The 25,403-nt window shown below is 33.2% G+C and overlaps 1 protein-coding gene across 1 annotated transcript in view; it reads right to left on the minus strand.

Moving 5' to 3' along the window:
- The window catches only part of LOC145248313 (serum paraoxonase/arylesterase 2-like), a 55,482-nt gene that overhangs the window by 16,123 nt on the left and 13,956 nt on the right, over positions 1-25,403 (minus strand). The window contains exons 2-6 of the mRNA XM_080110220.1: positions 25,134-25,218; positions 20,242-20,312; positions 15,458-15,513; positions 10,685-10,847; positions 7,995-8,118 (exon numbers count right to left, since the gene is read on the minus strand). Of these exons, the coding sequence (XP_079966346.1) occupies positions 7,995-8,118; positions 10,685-10,847; positions 15,458-15,513; positions 20,242-20,312; positions 25,134-25,198 (479 nt within the window). The 5' untranslated portion in view covers positions 25,199-25,218. The remainder of the gene's footprint in view (positions 1-7,994; positions 8,119-10,684; positions 10,848-15,457; positions 15,514-20,241; positions 20,313-25,133; positions 25,219-25,403) is intronic.

Genomic DNA, 25,403 nt, shown 5'->3' on the forward strand with positions numbered 1-25,403 from the left:
AAATTGGCAAAAAATATTAATTCCTTCACTCTCAATTACGCACTTTCCTGCAGGGAGGGGTCGTTTTTTTTGTCAATATTTTTTAAAGTTATCCCCTCTTTTCGATTGAGTAGCCTTAATTTCCGTCACTTCCGGTTTGGTGATAGATACGATGGCAAAGACATCATGTTTTTTTCACGTTCTTCTCCTTCGCGGTACGGGTTCAAGCCTGCTTGCCTACTACTACTTTTTTTTTTTTTTTTGCTCAACACACACCTCCAAACACCCAGGCAACGCCGGGTACTCCTAGCCTGATATATAAAAGACAAAATGTGTGTGCATGTGTGTTTTATGTCTCACAAAAACTTTCAACAGAGGCGACGGATCCTGATGAAATCAGTATCGTTTACAAGCTTTGTCCTTCAGACGATAAATATAAAAAAGTTGGCCAAAAACATTAATTCCTTCACCCTAAACTCGACCATTTTTTACAAGGAGAGGTTGCTTTTTTTCATCGATACTTTCGCAAGTCATCGTTTTCTTTCCAATTGAATAGGCTTAATTTCAATGCCCTCCACTTCCGGTTTGGCCATAAAGACTCCAGCTGAGACATTACGTTTTTTAACTTTCTTTTCCTCATTCGCGTTAAAGATTCGAGCCTGCCTACTCCAATTTTTTTTTTCTTTCTCTCTATCGAAATTGCCTACTGTTGTTTCGCCTCCCCCATCACTACTACCAATTTAAAGAAAAAGTCAGATCAATGCGGCTTAGGTGGCTTTGTTAAAACGGTTGAAACTTGGAACAATCTGTTGAAATTTAATAACAAAAATATATGTATCGATGTTTCTCTCTCATTTTAGTCATCACATGAGACGCAATCAAGGGAGTATTTAAGGGCATACACCAAAAGTTGTACTCTCGACATTGTTGAGAACGGACGACTCAATGTGTCGAAGTTTTAAAATGCTCCTTCAATTGTTAAAATAATAGTCTGCGACAAGGATGGCGCACTCTTGAGACAAACTTTGAACAAATTTCTCACATCCTCAGTTCCTTGCAAATAATTGTGTGTACAGTTCCCACACTGACATCAAACTGTGCACTTATTGTCTCTATAAACACACGAGGGTCCATATCCATGAAATTCTTTATGTGACTAATCAACTTTTGTGTTCTGGCTTCCTTACTCCTCCTACACCTCTCAGCATCCCTCACGGACTCTCTGCTTTCCTTGAATCTCTTATGCCACTCAAAAACTGATGCTCAATTCATGCAAGATGGTTCAAAAGCAGTCTGACGCATTCCAATTTTTTAAAGTTTGAAACAGAATTTCATTACATAACATTCTTCTAAAGTGTCCTCACATCCAGATTGCATTTTTGAAATTCACCAACTGCAACAATCATGTTTTAGTAGGACGTATTCCAATGCTTGTTGAAGCTGTTCATTTGAACCTGAAATCACAAAAAATAATCAGGTTTCTCATAAGATGTATAGCAATAACATACTGAAGTTTCAGGTGTCTATGACAATTTTAAATGCCTGTACAAAATGTCTGGAAACTTTTTGAAGGCACCTCTTACTTGAAGATTATATCGGCAGAAACGATATAAACAGAAAAACCAAGATAAGAATAATTGTTAAAATATTTGTACATATTTAAATAATGTAAAATTAAAATTTAATACTAAAATAATTAATTTCGTTCTAATTAGAAGTCATTGACTAATAAAAGCTACTGAGAGTACAATATGGGGACATCAAATATGACGTTTTCTCCCTTGCACTAGTCAGTTATAAGTTATTTCCCTTTATAATAAAAACTTTTCAGTGATGAATTTGAGAGGGAATCTAAGGTTTTTCACCCTCAAATAACAACGGTACCGTTTGGCTAGGAATAAAATGTAGTATCTGTTCTGACACTACACTTCACCTTTTCTGTCCTAGGTCAATGGAGAATAAATCCTTCATGACTGAGACAATCTTTATTTTTGTTTCTACCCAGAGTGCCCCTTTTTGGGGAGCTGGATTTTCCCCACATTAAAAACCGACCATGTGTCTTACTCTGCCCTTGTGAGGAGGCAATGAAATAGGAAAAACAGTACCGTAAAAATGAAAATCATAACTTTGACTATTAGCGAGTAATTTTTTTGTTTTTTTTATTTTCTGCATTTGATCAATCATAACAAACATGGCTGATTATTGAATAACAATTGAATTGAATCTTAAAAAAAATTTTTTTTTTTTACTTCAACCATAAGAATGTTGCTATTTGACAATATTGAATTATTAATGTTCATGTATATAAATTTGTAATATTTATTTGTGTAAAAAGGTATAAACATTTTCAAATATTTAAGAAATTTGTCAAAAATTTTTTTTTTTTACATGGTAGTCACCATTTACCTAGGCCCAGAGGCCACTCGGGGATAAGGGTTATTGTGTGTACAGTAATCAATGGGATCATATTGTAGTAATCGTTAGTAATGGAGACTTGATAAAGTGGATTACTAAAGGGGCAGTTTATTAGGAATTTGTTTATGTTGGACTTAAAAACATCCAAGTTGTAGTCAGGTGGGAAACAGGCAAACGGAACAGAGTTCCACACACGTGCACTTCTAAGAAAGAAGCTTTGTTCATGGAATCTACATTTTGATTTAGGCACAGATAAAGAATGGGGAAAATTATTGACAGTGGTTTCAGCTAGACGGGTGTTTTTCGTGAAAGATTGGCGAGGGGGGACCAGAGATTGGAGCTCAGATGAGCACTTGCCATGGAAGTAACACTAAAACAAAGACAGGCTCGCAACGTCTCTTCTTTGGGAGAGAGTTTGCAGGGAAAAGAAAAGGGCATCCCCCACTAAACCACAAAGTCTATTTTGTACCCTGTCAAGGCAGGATCAGCTGTTTTTAGCAGCTCCTGTCCAGATGTGGCTGCAGTACTCCATCGTTGGATGTACTTTGCTTTTATATAGATAGAGAATATCTACTGGAGCACTAGAAGGATCCCACCTTTTTTCCAGCGACCTTGGCAACTGATTTGATGTACGTGTTCCATTTCAGATCAGGAGTAAAGGTCAAACCCAGAAGCTTGTCAAAACATGGAGCCTCCTCAAGATAAGAGCTATCCATTTCAATTGATGCCAGATGGGGATCGGATCAGAGCATTGATGATGTAAAGATAGGAGCTTGGTTTTAGATGCATTAAAAGTAACCCGCCACCTCTTCCCTCATTGTAGCATGCACTCAAGATCAGAGAAGAGAGAATCAGAGAACTTTGTCATTTACGACCTTTGATGTGTTGCCATAGATGGTAGTGTCATCAGCATAGATGTCAATGAATGATTTACGTATGTGTTTTGGGATATCATTGATGTAGATCAGGAAGAGAGTTGGGCCCAGGATGGGGCCCTGAGGGACTCCAGCATTAATACTGTGGGCTTCTGATTTCTGCCCATCAATCACCACTCCTATGAGCTTATCAGAGATAAATGATTTAATAATTGAGAAAATATTTCCAGTTATACCATAGCAGGAAATCTTGTGAAGTAGGCCTTTATGCCATACCTTATCGAAGGCCTTTGATATGTCAAGAGCAATTGCCCTAGAAAGGAAACCGTTAGCACATCTGTTGTAGATCTAGCAGAATGGAAACCATATTGCATGTCACTAAGAAGGTTATTTCTGCGGAGGTGGTTGACTATTTCTTTATTTAATATGAATTCCAACAATTACTCATGACGTACAGGAGAATTATTGGTCTGTACTGAGGAGATGACCTATCACCTGAATTCTTAAATATAGGGCATACTGATGAGGTTTTCCAGTTTTGTTCGTATGGGGACAAGTTCTGGTTGAAGCTTTTTCAACACTATAATTGGAATGCCGTCAGGTCAGTTGCTTTATTTGAATCAAGGTTCTTGATTAGCTTGGCGACATCACACACAGATATTTGTATGTTGCATAGCATGTTGTCTGTTATAGGAGGAAATACGGGGAGTTGATGGCCTTGATCGCATAGGGTAGAATTAGCTGCAAAGTTCTTGGCAAATAGTTTGGCTTTGTCTGATGCTGACGAGATGACCTCTGGTCCATTGATGATGGTTGGGATAGAATGCATGCTTCTGTTCAGGATCTTGTTTGCTATTTGTCAAAACTGGTGGGAACCAAGCCGCTGCTCAGCTATTTTGGATTTAACGGACTGAGCATATAGCTCTCTTGCATTTTTTATTACTCTTTTACAGTGGTTGCTGGCAGTCCTGAAAGCAGCTTTAGTCTCAATACATCTATTATGTTGGTAGCTATGGAAAAAGTGATTTCTGTGCGCAATGGCAGCAGCACATTCTGGGGAGAACCCTGGGTGGCTGTTAGGTTTTTGTTGGAATTTTTTGGATGGTATGAATCAGTCTATGCCTACAATTAACAATTCAATCAGGTCTGTTACTATTCTTTTTAAACATGGAATATAGAAGTAGATCAGATATAAATTTAAAAAAAAAAAAGTTTTTCCCCATTTATGTATAATATATTTTTTTTTCGTGAATTGGTAAATTATAATGGGCATTATTTTGCAAGTTTTCATTTTAATAAAAACATATAATAAAACAATATCTAATAAATATATATAATAAAAACAATCTATATAATTATAAAACTCAGATGACTTTATAATGGGTGTTGTAACCCCACATCCGATTTACGACTTCCAGTTGCACATGCGTACATAAACATAAACCCATAACAGTGTAAACAATACAAGGAATACTGTTGCCATATCTGGGCAGGAGCTGCTAAAAACAGCTGATCCTGCCTTGACAGAGTACAAAATAGACTTCGTGGCTTAGTGGGGGATACCTTTTTCTCTACCCTGCAAACTCTCTCCCAAAGAAGAGACGTTGCGAGCCTATCCTTGTTTTATCGTTACTTCCATGGCAGGTGCTCATCTGAACTCCAATCTCTGGTCCCCCCTCGCCAATCTTTCACGAAAAACACCCGTCTAGCTGAATCCACTGTGAAAAATTTCCCCCACTCTATATCTGTGCCTAAATCAAAACGTAGATTCCATGAACAAAGCTTCTTTCTTAGAACTGCACGCCTGTTGAACTCTGTTGCGTCTGCCTGCTTCTCACCGGACTACAACTTGGATGTCTTCAAGTCCAACGTTAACAAATTCCTAATGAACCGCCCTCTTAAGTTAGCACTTCATCAAATCTCCACACTAACGTAATGTACTTGCAATAACCCTTATCCCTGAGTGGCTTCCGGGCCTTGATAAGTGGTGATCACTGTGTAAAAAAATAAATAAATAAATAAATACAAATCGCGACTTTTGCAGAATTTGACCTGCACACTGATATATTAACGTCATCATTTAGACATTATTATTTAACATAGGAAGGGTGGGGATGTTTTGCAACTATTCTCTATTACAACTATACTGTAGCAATTTTCTTACAAATACTTTAACCCATTGACAACCATAAGAATAATTTACGATGGTGATTTACCCATCGCCTTCCTCCTTTTTTCTTTTTTAATTTATTCTCCATTTTTAATACACCTTTATTTAAAACATACATTTTCTTCTACACTACCAACATAAATAACCCCGAAAATGTTTTTTTAAATTACGTTACAAATAAATAATCAACACGATAATAAAACATTGTTTTACTGTGTACGTTTTCAGCATCCTAATTGTTTGTTTTTTTACGTTTAAATTATCCAAATAAATAATTGTTAATACTTTCTGCATTTTTTTACATCGTTCATTTCTGTATTACATAATGAAAAAAAAGTTACATTTTATTTTCATGTTCTATTTAAAAAGCCATTCTTAACATGGGGAGAGTGGTTTTTTTTTAACTATTCTGTACTTTCAACAAACAATTTCATTTAAAAAAGATATCAAAATTTGAATTTAACTTTAAGTATTATGGTATTTGTTCAGTGCACATTTACCTATAAGTATGGCCAACCACTTATAATTCAGTAATTTAAATTTTTTTTCAAAAATAAACAATTATAAACAGAACGACTAATAGAAATCTATATATTCTTTTTTCATTTCAATATACTTCCATAGAAATGTTTCTGTTATGTCACAAAAATCTATTTTCTTTATGTGACAAGTATCACACTCATACATTAATTCCATAGCTAACATAACATACTGACCCAACGGGTCATGAGTAGTCTAGTATATAATAAAAACATGTAATGAAAAGAGTTATCAAATTCTTTTCAAAATTAAAATAAACAAATTTCTGATCTTATTCAGGCAATCTAAGTCTGTCAGCCTTTTTTTTTCTTTTTTTTTTTAAATAGTGGTCACCACTTATCAAGGCCTGAAACATCTTCAATATTTCTTGCAGTATTATTTTTAATAAGACAAATAAAGAGTTATATTTTTAAAAACTACTAATTACACTTTTAAAAAAGTCAGTTTACTTTTTGGGACATTAATTTTCTTCTTTTTTTTAATGGTAAATGAAAATGTCAAATTATTTAATTCCAAAAAATATCAACAAATTAGTTCATTCCAAAAAATATCAACAAATTAGTTCATTCCAAAAATATCAACAAATTAGTTCATTCCAAAAATATCAACAAATTAGTTCATTCCAAAAATATCAACAAATTAGTTCATTCCAAAAATATCAACAAATTAGTTCATTTCAAAAATATCAGACTGTAGATAAGGGATATTAGCTTAAAAAAATTTGTGAAAATTTTAAAGAAAAAAAAAAAAAAAACTTTCTATCTTGAAGACAGCACGATGATGTTGAAAAGTTTGATTTATGAACAAATGTTTATTTTTTAATATCTGCATTGAATTGGCTTACTAAACTTACAATAAGTGCACAGTTTAATATCAGTATGGGTTAGTTGGTTGGTTGTTTTACGGCATATCAACCCTTTTCAGGTTATTTAATGTCAAATCCAAAGGTTTTGGAGAAAATTTTTTTAATACAATATATTTGTTGTTTCCAAGTCAGTTTCTATTTAACCCATAGTAACAGGTACTACCACTCCAGGTCAGAGTGGACCTGGGAGCAATGGCATTTAAAGGGTGGCTCCACACTTCCTAAAGCCCGCAAAAATAATTATGCACCCAGAAAAATCTTTATATATATATAAAGCTGAACATCTGTGTGTGTCTGGTCACGAATAGGCTCCTATATGGTTGACTATTATAGAAAACTGATCACATATAATAGATGTATCGAGACACAGGAAAGGGTATGTATGATCTGGCATAATGATGATTCATTAAAATCGTGGGGTCTGCATACGTGTCTGGTCCACAAAGTATGAAAATAAAAAATTAAAAAAAAAAACGTTTACAAGTGTTTTTGATATAAATGTACATAACACTTTGATAAGTATGTTTTAACTTAAATAGGGATGGTATAATAAAATTGTGGGGTCTGTGTTTGCATCTGGCCTCCATAGAATGGAAATAGGCACAAACTTTAATAAAGACTTTTCATATCTATCTGCATAAGTATACTTTGATAATTATGTTTCAGTTTGAAGAAATATGGTATAATAAAATTATGGGGTATTCGTTCACGCCTGACCTCCATAGAATGGAAATATGTCACAAAGTTTAACAAGGTTTTTTTAATATAGATCCACAGAATATTGTGATGTGTTTCAGTGTGAACAGGTATGGTATAATAAATTATGGGGTTTATCTATTTTATTTTTACTTTCATCATATTTTGCTTTGGTTTTGATACCCCTAAATTCGAAGCTATCTCTTTACAACCCTTCTTTTTCATAACCTATCATACTTTCATAAATCAGAGTCCATTTTCTGTAGGCTTTTTTTGAACCCAGTCAACGACGGGTACTTTTTCTAGTATATATATATACATACACACACACTTCCTAGCAGTATTTATTATTAGTTTTTTTAATCTTTACACTGGAAAAAATTAAGATCAAAAAGAAAGCAGAGCACTTTTTTTGAACCACCATGTATATACGAAAAAATAATGTGTCTCTTACTTTTTCATGCTTCCATCTTTGTATGTCTTTAAATGACGCAGGGATTTTTTTTCTGGTTGGTATAGAAATGATTCGATTCTTTCTTTCTGTTTATGGTGATTAACTATGAAAATAGTAATTTCACCTATAGAGAAAATAAAAAAATTATATAAAATTCAGTCACCCAATATCAAAATAATAGAGCACAGTTTTGGTATCAGAAACCACATGTACAAAACAACATATAAACAGAAACAGTAGTTCTTAAAAGAAAAAGGAGACAGAATTAAAAAAAGTAATATTGTTGTGTGTCAATAAAGCGGTTAATGTAGCACCGAGTTGAACCCAACATACTTGTGTCAGGTAGGTGTAGAAAGGTCAAGGGATTGCAGATGACGCATCAACCTCAGTGACTTCCATTGACAGAGTGTGCATCTGCGTACTAGAGAGTAGGTCAGTACATTTTGGGTGCAGGCTAGTTAACGAGGGGGGAGGGATACTCTGACAAATAGAAACGCGCATGGAGATTTTGGTAGTAGACAGTAGAATTTGGTGGAAGTTTGGTAGTCAGTTGGTCTTGATTGGAGATAGAATTAGTTTCGATACCATATCGATAGGGTCAGAGAAAAGATGCATGGACAAAAATGCAAGAAAGCTTAAGTCAGCAATACAAGGTGTCCCCCGGTTCACTCGAAGACAAAGAGATTCTTGCCAGAAAATCAGCATCATGTTTTCTTTTCTTCACAGATCATTAACCCGTGATAAGAAGAACTGCATCCCAGAAGACAAAAGATAAAAAAGGTATGGTGAACTCTTAACGTATATATATATATATATATATATACACACACACACAGAGTTAAAAACTAAAGATTCACAACTTAAGTGTCCTTAAAAGAGCTCAACCATGTGTATATGCACCAGACTGTATTAATGTATATAAACTGTACATATAAGTCTTCTATATAATTGAATGGGAATAGATGCCCACGGATGAGCTTGAAGAAATGATCACACAGAGGCCACATTAGAGCACACTAACACACACGTTAGACAGCAAGACGATGTAGACACAGTTATAAAGAAGGAACAACACAGCATAACAATATTAAGACACTAGATTTTTTAACCTATTAAAAACAAACGGAAGTTGCTTCTTTGCAACCTCTTTCCCACAAAAATGATGTTGCAAGCCTGTCTCTGCTTTATCGTTATTTTCATGGCAAATGCTCAACTGAGCTCCAATCTATGGTACCTCCCTTGCTAAACTTTCACAAAAAAACATTCGTCTAGTTGAAACCACAATCAATAATTTTTCCCACTCTTCATCTGTGCCTAAGCCTAAACATGGATTCCATGAACAAAGCTTCTTTCTTAAAACTGCACGCCTGTGAAACTCTATTCTGTTTGCCTGCTTTCCAGCTGACTACAATATGGTCATCTTTAAGTCCAACATAAACAAGTTCTTAATGAACCGTTCCCATTAAGTAATCCAATTTACCAAATTTCAACTACGAACAATTACTACGATATTGTCCCATTTACTACCGTACACTCATTAACCTGCGGCCTCTTGCAAAAAAAAAAAAAAAAAAAACTGTGCATCAAATGGATACCATAATACTTAGTTTGCTGCACCTTATCATAACAAAGGTCCATACAAAATTTCAGTCATATTGACTCGGTAGTTTCCTAGAAAAAGTGGAATAGACAGTGTTATGAGGGGCATTTTCCTTATAAAAATGAATAGGATATTAAAACATTCTATTTCGAACGTTTTCGGAACAATCTGGAATAATCAAGAAAATTCCATGCAGAAACATAAGGATGCTGCACTAGTTGTTAATTTGTTAAGTTGCTGATTTGCTGTTAAGAACTCTGGTAATGTTTCTAGGATGAAAATGCAGTCGAAAGAAACTCTTTAAACTCAACCATTGCATCATTTGAAAAAACTGAAATTTCAGTAAATACAAAGATTCCTTTATATTTTCTCAATGATCAAAGAACTATATTTTAATATTCTTATTAGATTTACCCATAAAAATTATTAGTTTTTTTTTAATTAGTAGTTATTATCTCCCTTTTACCATCAATGCTATTGAGTTGAAAATCGATTTGAAAGCTAGTAGCAGTAGTATTAAGAAAGTATATTTATTTGTAAATATTATTTGTATGTTTTGTATTATGTTAAAATAAGTATGTGTTTGTTTTAATTCTGAGTTTTATTAATTTTTTTCTTTTAATTTGTTTTTTGTTCATATCTCTGGACAGAAACATAACAGACAGACAGACAGACAGACAGACAAAGAGAAATAAAATATGCACATATTCAAAGATTGTCAATAGTAAAAAGCCATAAAATGTCATTTATGAAACTGAATACCTCTGAGAAAATGAAATTCCGCCATCAAAGTATGAAACTTGACCCAATTACATCAATGTCAAATAAAATGCAGGACTTTATTGGTTGCAATATGGGCCATGTAGCAAGTTTCTCTGATGCACAGAATCCAAATTATTGCCAAATATGTGACAGATTTTCTATGACGTTCATCTTAACATCTTAATTGCAAAATTAAATCAGTTCTAAGTTTGACCTGATTGATATTTTGACCAAGTTTGGTGACGATTGGTCATGTGATGTAGATGCTAGGGTGTACACAAACATAGCAACATAACTTTCTTAGCAGAAATAGAAATACATTACAAACCTGTTTTATCCTCCCAGGCACTTATTCCATGGGGGACAAATCCTGCACGATCAAAACCTTCCAGTTCTAAGTCAATGGCTCCTTTCTCATCAGGATTGGACATATCATAAAGAAGGATTCGACCCGCCATACTTGGAACATCAGGATTGTCTAATTTGAAACCCTGAAAAGAAAAAGATTTTAACAAAATTAACTAAAAGACATTCTTCATCATAAATTAACAGATGTGAGTTGTATGTTGCCCATGGAATGATTTTACCCGTTAAATTCTACCATTTGAGCCAAAATAAATTTGCCTGGAATCATCTTTGATTCAATCCAAGTTTTCTTTGGCTTGTTTTTTTCTCAGTTGATATATGTGTACATTTATTTATCCAACCAGAGGTTTGTTTAAAAAAACATGTCCATATCACTGTAGACATTTGCAATGCATTCTGGGCATTTTCAGCATCAATAGCAGAGAATCAAAATGGTTGTCAAAGCGACACAAATCCACCAAACCATAATCCTGCCATTTCTCTACATACACAGAAAAAACAAACTAGTGGGAACCACGTGTTCACTAACATGACACTATGTAGACTCAACCAATGACTAACATGACACTATGTAGACTCAACCAATGACTAACATGACACTATGTAGACTCAACCAATGACTAACATGACACTATGTAGACTCAACCAATGACTAACATGACACTATGTAGACTCAACCAATGACTAACATGACACTATGTAGACTCAACCAATGACTAACATGACACTATGTAGACTCAACCAATGACTAACATGACACTATGTAGACTCAACCAATGACTAACATGACACTATGTAGACTCAACCAATGACTAACATGACACTATGTAGACTCAACCAATGACTAACATGACACTATGTAGACTCAACCAATGACTAACATGACACTATGTAGACTCAACCAATGACTAACATGACACTATGTAGACTCAACCAATGACTAACATGACACTATGTAGACTCAACCAATGACTAACATGACACTATGTAGACTCAACCAATGACTAACATGACACTATGTAGACTCAACCAATGACTAACATGACACTATGTAGACTCAACCAATGACTAACATGACACTATGTAGACTCAACCAATGACTAACATGACACTATGTAGACTCAACCAATGACTAACATGACACTATGTAGACTCAACCAATGACTAACATGACACTATGTAGACTCAACCAATGACTAACATGACACTATGTAGACTCAACCAATGACTAACATGACACTATGTAGACTCAACCAATGACTAACATGACACTATGTAGACTCAACCAATGACTAACATGACACTATGTAGACTCAACCAATGACTAACATGACACTATGTAGACTCAACCAATGACTAACATGACACTATGTAGACTCAACCAATGACTAACATGACACTATGTAGACTCAACCAATGACTAACATGACACTATGTAGACTCAACCAATGACTAACATGACACTATGTAGACTCAACCAATGACGGTGTAAAATTTTGAATACAAAACACTTTGCACAGTGAACAAAGGTTTCATATATTGGAGTGAATAATCAAATTCACTATGTTTTATAAATGAGTTACCATTTATAAAAACAAAAGCCACTCAAGGACAAGTGTTAATGCGATCTTCATTTGGTGATGTACAACACATTTGGAAGCGACGGATTAAAATGTTCAAAGTAGGTGACTCAACAAGAAATTTTTTAACATTAGACTTAAATGTCTAATGTTAATATAATTATATAAATTGTATAATTATATAAATTGTATAATTATATAAATTGTATAATTATATAAATTGTATAATTATATAAATTGTATAATTATATAAATTGTATAATTATATAAATTATATAATTATATAAATTGTATAATTATATAAATTGTATAATTATATAAATTATATAATTATATAAATTGTATAATTATATAAATTGTATAATTATATAAATTGTATAATTATATAAATTGTATAATTATATAAATTGTATAATTATATAAATTGTATAATTATATAAATTGTATAATTATATAAATTGTATAATTATATAAATTGTATAATTATATAAATTATATAATTATATAAATTGTATAATTATATAAATTATATAATTATATAAATTGTATAATTATATAAATTGTATAATTATATAAATTGTATAATTATATAAGTTGTATAATTATATAAATTGTATAATTATATAAATTGTATAATTATATAAATTGTATAATTATATAAATTGTATAATTATATAAATTGTATAATTATATAAATTATATAATTATATAAATTGTATAATTATATAAATTATATAATTATATAAATTGTATAATTATATAAATTGTATAATTATATAAATTGTATAATTATATAAATTGTATAATTATATAAATTATATAATTATATAAATTGTATAATTATATAAATTATATAATTATATAAATTGTATAATTATATAAATTGTATAATTATATAAATTATATAATTATATAAATTGTATAATTATATAAATTATATAATTATATAAATTATATAATTATATAAATTGTATAATTATATAAATTGTATAATTATATAAATTGTATAATTATATAAATTATATAATTATATAAATTATATAATTATATAAATTATATAATTATATAAATTGTATAATTATATAAATTATATAATTATATAAATTGTATAATTATATAAATTGTATAATTATATAAATTGTATAATTATATAAATTGTATAATTATATAAATTGTATAATTATATCACTTAATTTATATAATTACTTCACTTAATTATATAGTTATATCAATTAATAATATAATTATATCAATTTATTGTATAAATTAATAATATAATTATATGTTTAAGTATGAAAATAAATGTTATATATGCAAAGAGTAAACCTCCCCCACCACCACCAAAAATAAAAAATGCCACACATGGAATTGTTAATAAAATACACAATCCTGCAATTTAGATATGAATAAATTTCAATCTATACCTGAAGCAGCTTCTGTTACTCAGAAACTTTTCTGTTGCATTCAGCTGGGAAGCAGCCCTGCAGTATTGTATTCAAATAGGAAGCTCTTGGAAAGGAATTTTGATTGATACTTGATGAGTTTTTGCTGTGAATATTTTATATGAGGGAAATGAAAGGATTGTGAATTTTATTAATGACTCCATTGGTGTTGGGAGGGGGCGGGGGTGGGGGCATCATATATAACAAATTTTGGTTCATGTCCGAAATTCACCCTATATTAAAAGAAAAAAAAATCAACAAAAATCTGTATGACATACATGCTCATAATAAAATGAAAATATCATATTTCAAAAATCATGTAAATTGATCAAGTAAATTTATTTTTATAAAGAAAATGATTTTTAAGTGATTAATGGGAATTCATAGACATTGCAATATAATTCTCGCAATTTGGAATTATTGAGTTATTTCCCTTTGTTATTTTATTGTCTACAAGATAACCGTTCTTCTATATTGCTCATAAAATTTGATTTTCTTATTCAAAAAAAATAAACCTATTCGATCCATTTACATTGAAATACTAGCGGGAGTACTCAGCAGTGCTCGGGTGTTTGGAGGTGTGTGTGGGGGGGGGTTAAGAATAAGTGAAGTAATAACCCTGTTTAAACTTCTTAAAAAAAATCGGAAAAACCAAAGCAAAAAAAAACAGTGAACGAATGTAAAACTTGGAATATTTAGCTTTTCAAAGTCGGGCAAATTAAATAGACAGACGACCCTCGTTTTTAACCCGTAGATATTACGGTTTAGACGGAATATAAAAAGTTTTTAAGAAGGAGCGAGCCAACCAATTGCTTCTCTGAAAAAAGCCTTTTGCGGACATACACAAAAACGCACACACACACAAACAAACACACATTTTCGCTTTTATATATATAGATAGAAGATAGATGAATGCAAGGTACAACGTGTTTTTCACGTGTTGACGCATGCGTAGAAGTCATCTGGTCATGAAGGAACGATTTTTTTCCACCCCTCCCTGTAGAAAAGGGTTTGGTTGAGGGTGAATAAATGAATGTTTTGGGGAAATTTTTTTATATTTGTCGCGGGCAGGTTCAAGCTTGAAAATAATACCGATCTGGCGAAAATCGGTCGCCTCTATCAAAAGTTTTTGCGAGACATACAAACGCACATACAAACACACATTTTGCTTTTATTTTTGGAATATGGCGTTTTCATTTTGTCACAAGTGCACATATCATACAAAAAATACAAAAATACAGACGCATCTTTATAATGTACATACCCATCACAGAACAAAGATGTTATATTCCAAAAATCACGTAAATTGATAAAATATTTTTGTTAAATGAGAAAATTAAATTTTACGATTTTTAGTGATTAATAATTTTTGGCAGCCATTGTTTATAAGGGGGAGAATTCAATTCGACCTATCGATATTGAAATCAGCCTTGCAATGAATATAATTTACTAATAAAATAGCTAAAAATCCTAAAAAAAAAATCATGATTTTGTATATGAAAAACAACTTGATAAATTTACGTGATTTTTGGAATATGATATCTTTATTCTATATTGAGTAAATGCATCAAAGATTTTTTTGCATTTTTTGTTGTTTAATTAAGCGTAATTCTAAATAAGCACTGATTTTTCTTCATTTTTGTTTTTTTTTTTAATATGGGGGAATTCTTAACAAGAACCCAAATTTTACAAAAACGATGATAAAGAACTTACCGATGAAATAAATGTTAGACCATTTGATAAAGTGTGAACATCTTCCGCTCCATTTTCTGAAATTAATTTTTAAAATTAAATTAACTCAAAAACATTACTAATCTCTTATAAAAAAATTCAAGTGAAAAAGCATCAAGTCTGAATATTCGCTATACACTTCATCATTTTAGAAGACATGCATGCTGGGATTAACTCATTCTCTATATGATATCTATATAAAAGCCAAGTACGTCCAAGGATGGAATACTGCTGCCATATCTGGGCAGGAGCTGCTAAAAACAGCCTATCCTGTCTTGACAGAGTACAAAATAGACTTTGTGGCTTCTCTACACTGCAACCTCTCTCTCACAGAAGAGACGTTGCGAGCCTATCCTTGTTTTATCGTTATTTCCATGGCAGGTGCTCGTCTGAACTCCAATCTCTGGTCCCCCCTCGCCAATCTTTCACGAAAGGCACCTGTCTAGCTGAATCCACTGTGAAAAATTTCCCCCACTCTTTATCTGTGCCTAAATCCAAACGTAGATTCCATGAACAAAGCTTCTTTCTTAGAACTGCACGTCTGTGGAACTCTGTTCCGTCTGCCTGCTTCCCACCTTACTACAACCTAGATGTCTTCAAGTCCAACGTTAACAAATTCCTAATGAACCGCCCTCTTAAGTAAACACTTAAATCTCCACACCAACGTACTGTACTTGCAATAACCCTTATTCCTGAGTGGCTTCCGGGCCTTGATAAGTGGTGACCACCGTGTAAAAAAAAAAAGTTGCAACTCTTTTGTGTTGGAAAGCAAAGATAAAAGAGCGTTATCCAAGAATTATCCGAGTTACCTCCCTTGAACCCATAGCTTTGTGATTTTCTATAACTTCTGGACATCATTAAGGAAATATGCTCTCTTATCCAGAAGTTAGGAAAATATGTTCCCTATATCTCTGTAAAGCCTTCATAAACCCTGATACCATATTCATCAGGCATATCTTTAAGTAGCAGTCGTATAGACTGCCAGAATAACCCCACACAAATAAATGTATGAGATATTTTCAATAAGTTTCCAGACTTTTTTGTACAGGCATTTAAAATTGTCATAGACTCTTGAAAATTCAGTATGTTATTGCTATACATCTTATGAGATGACTGACCAATTTTTATGATTTCAGGGTCAAATGAATAGCAGGGATTGGAATACACCCTACTAAAGCCCGATTGTCACAGCTGGTGAATTTGAAAAATGTAATCTGGATGTGAGGACATTTTAGAAGAACAATATGCAATAAAATTAAATTAAGTTTTAAACTTGGAAAAATGTCACAAACATATGGAATGCTTCAGGCTGCTTTTGGACCATCTTGCATGAATTGAGTATCAGTTTTGGAGTGGCATAAGAGATTCAAAGTATGGCACAATCACGTTGACACACCGGTTCTCCCTAGATCACCAAAGTTAAGCAACGTTGAGCTGGCCAGTACCAGATGGGTGACCATTTGGGAAGGCTAGGTGCTGTATGTACCTTCTGGGAAGGTTGGGCGTGGGTCCAGCACCCTCACCTTGTAAAAAGAACTCCTCGCTACAAAAGCATCTACAAAAAGTTGTAAATGGCCTGTGCCCCTCAAGGGGCACAAGGGCTATGGAAGAGATTCAAAGAAAGTAGGGAGTCCATGAGGAATGATGAGAGGTGTGGGAAGTCAGAAAACCAGAGTGGATTTTTAACTTTTGAAAAAAATGTTACAAAAACGTATAGAATGATTCAGATTGTTTTGGACCATCTTGCATGAATCGAGCATGAGTATTTGAGTTGTATAAGCGATTTAAGGAAGGCTGTGAGGGATGATGAGGTGTGGGAAGAGTAAGGAAGTCAGAACACCAGAGTTGATTGGCCAAATAAAGAATTTAATAAGGAATGTCGTGTGTTTATAGAGTGATGTCAGTGTGGGAACTGTACACAAAATTATTTGTGAGGAACTGAAGATGTGGAAGATTTGCGCAAAGTTTGTCCGAAGAGTGTTCAGAGAAGATCAGAAGGAAAGACATTGAATGACAGCAGGGAGTGGTTGAGCTGATCAATTCAGATTCTGCAGTCCAGACCTTGCTCCCTGTGACTTTTGGTTATTCTCTAAACTCAAGGAAAACCTTAGAGGCTGTCATTATGAGACAATTGAGGAGATGAAAGAGGCTGTGACAAGAGTCAGTGGAATGCTCATGAAGAGGACTTCCATGGGGTATTCCAGAAGTTATTGGAATGGTACAACAAGTGCATTGCATCTGGAGAAGATTATTCTTTATGTCTGCGGTTTGACTTTTTTGCATATTAAGTCTCGCTTCACTTGTTTTATGCCCAGTTTCACACTTGTCTTCAACAAACTATGCAAGAATAAATAAGCAAGTCACTAAATCTAATTACTGTCCTTTTTTCTTCTTCTTTCGACCCTTGTCTGTCACTCACGATAACCGAACACACAAAATGGTGGCCTCCTGGTCAGGAAGGACATACCTGAATCTGTGATCACTAACAATATAAAGGCTAGAATATAAAGCATTCATTCGATCAACAAAGAAACAGTTGGTTATTAGATAAAACCTAAAGTTTGTTTACAGTCCGTTGGTATTCATTAGCAATGCGGACAAGATATAAAAAGCATGTTAAAGACATGTCCATACATGAAAGCACGAATCATAAGAAACACAAGTAAAATAAATAAGAACTACTAAGTCCAATGATAATGTTGAATGCAACTATTATTCAATCTAAAAATAAAAAAGAAAAAATATTTTTTTCATGGTAATTGTAAAAATGTGCTGATTAATTATATGAAACATATAAACGAGCAGGGTGCTTGTTTAGAATAATAAATCTGCTGCCAAGGTCACTTAAAATTGTTGCATCATTCTACTGCTCCAGAATATATTTTACTCGCAATGCAATCCTCTACATGTATAAGAGCCAAATACATCCTAAAATTGGAGTACTGTTGCTACATCTGGGCAGGAGCTGCCCAGAGTACCCTATCCAGCCTTGACAAAGTTTAAAACCGACTTTGAAACCTAATAAGCGATGCCCTTTCCTCCTCCTTGCAACCTCTTTCCCATAGAAGAGACATTGCGGGCCTGTCTTTCTCAGAAAGTGCTCAGCTGAGGTTCATTTAATGGTCCTTTCCCCCTGCCAAACTTTCACAAAAAAGCAATCATTAAACTACAACCACTACCATCAAGTTCCTCTACTCTCTATCAGTGCCTAAATCTAAATGCAAATTCCATGAACAAAGGTTCTTTCCTAGAAGTGCTCGCTTGTGGAACTCTGTTCTACTGGTCTGCTTCCCAGCCTACAACAGCTTCCAATATGAACAAGTTCTTGCTATCCCGTCCCTTTAAATAATCCAATTCTGGACAATTTCCATAAAAAACAATCACTGAACTGTTCTCTCACTAACCACCTTACACTCATTCTCTTATCTTTAAGTGGCCTCCAGGCCTTGATAAGTGGTGACTCTTTTGTAAAAAATCTTTAAAAACATAACAAAAATCGAAAAATTGAATTTCAACTAAAAGAAATGTTATCTACTTAATTGTCATGTCGAAATTAGTAACATATCTAAAAATCTTGAAAAATAATAAAGTATAAAGTTAAATATTATTGAAAATTGCTTTCGAAAAAAAAATTCCAAATTATACTTAAATAATTAACATATTCCAAAATGAGTTACTTCCCTTTGTTTAAGTTACATTTAAAAAAAAAAAATGGCGGACTATTGAAGTAAATGTAATTTTATGTAATATAGTAATATGTTACTGATTTCGACATAACAATTTATTAGATAACATTGGTTTTAGTTGAAATTAAATTTTTGGATATTTGTTATCATCTTGAACAAGCAACAGAGTCTTAAAGTGTGATAACGGTGTGTGTATGTGGACGTGTGTGTGTAATCAAAAGGAAGTGAATTTTTTTTTTATCGATTTATAATATGTTTATGTATTTGAATTTTTTCAAGGGAGATAATCACATGAATTTCAATTTTCAAATTTAGCTCCAATAATAAAGAAGAACCAAAACTTCCTGCATTAATTGCCGTTGACGAAAACAGATACTACACTTTGATATTAGTCAAAAGGTCAAGAAGCCATAAAAATGTCTTTTGTGACTAGGTATTTGAAATAAGAAAAAATAAATCTATAAATACATATGATGCATTAACATATAGTTTGTATTTTTAATTTATTCATACTAATGAGATTGTGGGATTTGTGTCCGTGCTTGACATTTATAAATAGGGAATACGTTTTACTTTGAATGTATTTATACCATGTGAGGTCAGTCTAGGTGTAGTCTATTATAGAAGGAGCTGTCTGCAGTCACAAAGCAGAAATTACACAAGACACTTTCACAAAGTTGGCATGTTCTTTTTCAGCATTGCCTTAGATAAAATATGGATTCATTATCATTTTTAATATTCATTCTTTTGAAGGTTAATGGGTACAAAATTAGTGGATGGGGCATCTATTTTATTTTTTCCAGTAATTTTTGGTCTGAAATTCAAAATAAAATATATTTTCTTAGCCTTCGAGCTAGAATCCAAGTCTAGTATCAGTTTTGTCTTTTGTTGGAGAAATGGAAATCCTTATTGACTGGAGGAGATAGAGTTTTAAAAAGAACAATGTCACCCTTTGTAATTGTTCTGTTTGTTGCCTAATGTCCATGCGACCAGGCTAGTTGATTATATGGAAAAGGTTTTAAATGAAAAAAGAAAATAAATAAAATAAACTTTGTAATATAAAAGGTACTAAGAACTCACCAACACCAAGAACATATTTACACGGGCCAGGACTATGGTTGTGAACTGTTCCTTTGAACAAAAAAATTGAACTGAAGAGAGAAAGAAAATCTTTTTAAAACATTTGAATGTGTGATTAAACTTAAAACTTCATGTGACAAGAGTATTTTATAAATTCACTTATTTTCAAAATATTTCAAAATATTTTCAAAATATTTTCAAGGTATTTCAAAATATTTTCAAAATATTTTCAAAATATTTTCAAAATGATGTTTGTATTATTTGAATTCATCGGACAATTATTCTCATCTTGAGTGTTATCTGAACAACCATTCCGTGAATGTAACCTTCATCATTGATGGAAACATTGTGCAGATACAATGTCCAATCCAAATAATACAAACATTCATACCTCATCTCAAAAATTTAGAACTGTAAGATATATTTAGAATTTATATGACTGAAATATTTAGGTAATTTCTATTTCAGTCATATAAATTATTCAGAGTTAAAAGAACATACACTCAAGCGAGATTATTTTGTTCCCTTTACTAGTGATGAAAATGTTCGCTTTTCACATGAGCAATAGTTCTTCTTTCTTTTCTTTTTTTTTACCGCAACAAAATGACATATCATTCAAAAACAAAATATTTGTCTTCTTTTATTCTGCCATTTCAAACTCCCAACAGCACCTACAGTTGCATAACTACTCTCACCTCATATTTAAATAGTTTTAGGGGTTCGTATGACATGACACTCTAGAAGTGGAAGCCATGTTTAGTTTAAGAACAGTTTCCGATGGTTCATTGTTCTACACAAGTCTTGGGAGGTGACTGGTTTGCAGTAGACAGTTCTTGAGTTGGAATCCACAGAGCGAAAGATTCTTCCAGTGTTGAGACAGAGAAAACATATGCGAAATTGCTAGAGAGGTTTAATATTTATGGAGCAATTCTGGTTTCTGATTGGTTGGTAGCAGAACATGAATTAATTTGATTCATCAGTTCCTAGCAGCATAGTTTAAAAATAGAATCTCGACTGTGCGGGAGCATACCCCATTTATAGTCAAAAATATTGTAACAGAAACTTTGCCAGTGTTTCTTCATTTTGTTTTTTTGTGTTTCAGTTTACTTCTGTTGAAGTTCTCAAAAATCAAATGGTCTCCTTCCCGGGCCTAACCCTAACCTCTTTTTCTCTCTTTACAAACAGCAGTTATGTGTTTTAGCCACAATCATAGTGAGTGTTGCTGTAATTTTCTCTAGAACTCCCACGTCAGCTCATTTTGGAAAGGAGTAACGAGAGAGAGAAGACTCACATGCTTGTCAAGCATACCTTTATCCGCCTCCTCTTCCTTCCAATCTCAATACGTATATATATATCCATTTCATTCCGTGACGTTATGCCTTAAAATGCTGAAACAATATTAACTCGGAACACGAGTCATCAATATCCATACGTGTCCTGGCTTAGTCATTTAATAGCAAAACCAGCAACTACATTACACCAAGTTCGAATCCAGTTCATGCCACAGAAGCATTTTCACTTAGGGATGTTGGCAACCTTCATGTGGTCCCTCCCATAAGTACCAGATACCTTTCTAGAAAGAATTTTATCTCGAAACATATCGGGGGAGGGGACAATAATCATTTGATTTATATGAAATGATTGATTTTAACAGCAATAACATCCGACATCGTGTTCTCCACGGGGAAGGAGTTGCTCACTCATCCCTGTAATAATGTTGTATTGTCAGGGGCTCTTGTATGACAGGGAGAGAGGTATTTATGAACGAGGGGACCAAATAAATAAAGTAAATGTTATATGGTCATCTATGTAATGTTTGTTATGTGTGTGTGTACATTTTTAACATATATAATAAACAAACGAGACAAATAGCAACATTGTCTGCTTGCCCAGACAATAGAGGGACATACCATTTTGGCTGAAACCATCGCTGTATTGTTCCAGATGCACTTCTGAAAATGTAAGTCATTTTCTACCTCAGTAACTCGGACAACCAAATTGTTTTTCGACATTTAAATTTATTCCTGTTGCAACTTTTTTTTTGTTCTGGGCTTGCACACCATTCCTTTTTCAGGGATTACATATTACTGTCTTTCTAGCTGAATGCTTCCATAGCCAAACGATTTCCAACCAACTGAAAACTTGCCTGTCTCATCTACTCGTTCCAACTCGTTTGCTCAAGATTTTTAACTGATTACATATATTTCCAAACTATCTCATTACGTCATAAACTCCATGTGATGAAAGACACAAATCGAACGATCTACCTTCATAACATATTTTGTTTATGTTCACCACATTCTTTTCTATTAAAATATATGTTTTAATTTATTGAAAATTCCTTCTTGTTATTGTTTATAGAATCTAGTCAAGTTAAATTCCTAAAACATCATTTAACCATATTTGTCTTTAAAACAAATCTAATTCCATCTACACGATAATAATAATCTTCTGGCTCAAATAATTTGGCAATACCCCAGATGTGCTAATCTGCAAAATACAAACTGATGTTAACCATAATATTCGTTCACATTAGATAAGTTTACACAAACGCATACATTCGCGAACCCTCATACTGTATATTTTCCTTTTTATTGTCCGTACATCATTTTTATTACTAATTTAAATAGAACCTGCTCTATTAAAATACACCGTCTTTCTTGTAGCGTTTAGATCATTAGGATCATCTTAAGTGTTATTTGTGCAATGTTTCGCCCAAATGTAACCTCCAACCTTTTTCAGACGTCTTTTGTCGAACTTGGAAATCTTTCTGTCAAACTCGGAAATCTGCACAGAATTTCAAACAGAACCCTTTATTTAATCCATGGTGTAGCTTGTTCTTGTTCAGTCAGTCATAATCGGAAAGGGTGTGCTAATTTGTAATAATAACACTAGTTAAAATGCTAAGGAGTTGTGTGCTGTGTCTACAGTGGAAAAGAGACAATGGCTACGGATATCAAATGATTCATTTTGTTGACCAATTATTGGCTCGCTATAAGCAGGTGTGAAAAATAAAAGCAGGTATGATATTATAACATTATGGAAAAAAAAAGGGGAAAGAAAACCTGTGGCCTTTTTTTTTTTTTTTTTTTTTGGAGAAAAATTAACTTTTCGTCCCCATTTTTCAGGGGACTTCCTCAGGAGAATGATAGGGATGATTGAAGAAAATAAAATATACCATCTTTGATATACTTTATTTTCCTCGATAATTCTCCTGAGGAAGTCCCTGTAAATGCGGACGAAACATTGAGAATTTTCTTTGAAAAAAATAAGGTTTTCTTTTTCCTTTTTTCCATAAGGTGTATTTCACCTGTCAACACAGTCATATCTTCCCTGCTAACTTGTTCGACTGTACATGTCTCAAAAATCTATCCTTTTCATCAGATCATTAATACACATAACCAAAGAACAAAGCACCTGATGTCATCACTAAAATCATCTTTACTATTTACGTTCTAACATTACGCGTTAGCATTCCCGATATATTTCTACTGTAACATAGCAGGAACAAACAAACAAAATTAAAAAGAAAATCTGACTCGACTTTTTCTTTTTTACCACAAGTCGTTTATTACCGTTACTATCAACAGTCTCAACACCACTTAAAAAGTCAAGTCTCTCGCTGCCACATGTCCATCTAACCTGGTACACGTTTCTCTTTCTTCTGACTGCACATTGGTCACAGCCGACCCATTCTTGTCTTCCCTTTCTTCGGCGTAAACGTTTTTCTTTTTCGTTCCACACCAGCTCATGTGCACCTGCCAATTTGCATACGCGTTTAAACTCTGCTCCTGCTGCTAATACAATTGCTTGTCATCCATCCTTTCGCTGCTGCTGATATTTTCATACGCGCTTATATGCGTTTTGTTACACTACCATAAATATTTTCATCTAATGTTGTGTAATGTCACGAAAAAGGTGTCTGTTGTGTAATGGAGTACCAACATGGCATACAGTGATATGTACTTGTGATGAAGGATTCATCAGAATGCGTGTACGTGTCACTAAATGCCTATGGTGGTTCTTCACTGTCTCAACCCTAAGTTATGTTGTTGCAGTCTATGTTCTAATGCTATGATCGTCTAAATGTTCATATGTGCTTGTGTGTGTGTGTGTGTGTGTGTGTGTGTGTGTGTGTGTGTGTGTGTGTGTGTGTGTGTGTGTGTGATACATGGATTTTTGGCATACAAATTTTCATGCGTCGTTGATCTTGGTCCACCTGGAATTCATCTTGTTCTTGGAGAGGAGGCTGGAACCTGTTTGAACAAATATGCATTCATTTCCAAGAATGCTGATTGTATTTTATATAGTTTTTATTCATTTTCAAGGTGTCGATTGCAGAAGAATGGAAAGTGAATATCTTTGCTTAAGTGGTTAATTCTAGGTCTCCATTCTAAGACACGTCAGCTCCCTTTCCGGTGAAGAGGGGGGGGGGTCGACCTGTTAAACCATCCGCCCTGCTCAACATTCAAATTCCAACTCCCATTATTCTTCTCAGCTAACTAGAAGCATGTAACATACATGTACTTTCACTAGCTGATCAGATACTTCCGGTAAACCTGTCTATGATATGATTTTATCATATTTTGACAATTTTTATCAACATTCTTCATATTCATCAATTGTTTATCTCTCCAGTTAGATAGATAGATAGATCAACAGAGATAACTTACAAATACTTTCTTGTGTTCGACCTACTAAATACCACTAATTCGTCTCAATATATATTTTCTAAGCATTCTATTTTTCAAACATCAACAGCAATCATAATAATAATTGTTCAGGTTACTTGGCATCCACCGGCAGTGCTCTATATAACAGATGTAGGACACATAGCTACCAGCATCCTTGATGCTGATCTAACACAACCAAAAAACAGTTACCATACTTACACGACACTGTAAAGGTGCTGTACACAAAGAGCACTAAGGCTGATTAAAACAATCTTCAAATACATATTCGATGATGAATCACAATCTGGAAATAAAAAATACAAAAGGAAAACTACAATTTAAAAATTATTGCACAATTGTAATATATTTCTAGCAAGATAAGAAACGGGTACGTAAAAAAAAAAAAACAGAGTTAGTGAATTTCCACATAAATATTAGGTAGAGTAGAATTTTCCAATTAGAATTCAAATAAGGTTACTTGTATCAGTA

The sequence above is a fragment of the Euprymna scolopes genome, chromosome 26 (assembly GCF_053919585.1).
Source record: "Euprymna scolopes isolate OS-2025 chromosome 26, ASM5391958v1, whole genome shotgun sequence".
Taxonomy (NCBI): domain Eukaryota; kingdom Metazoa; phylum Mollusca; class Cephalopoda; order Sepiida; family Sepiolidae; genus Euprymna; species Euprymna scolopes.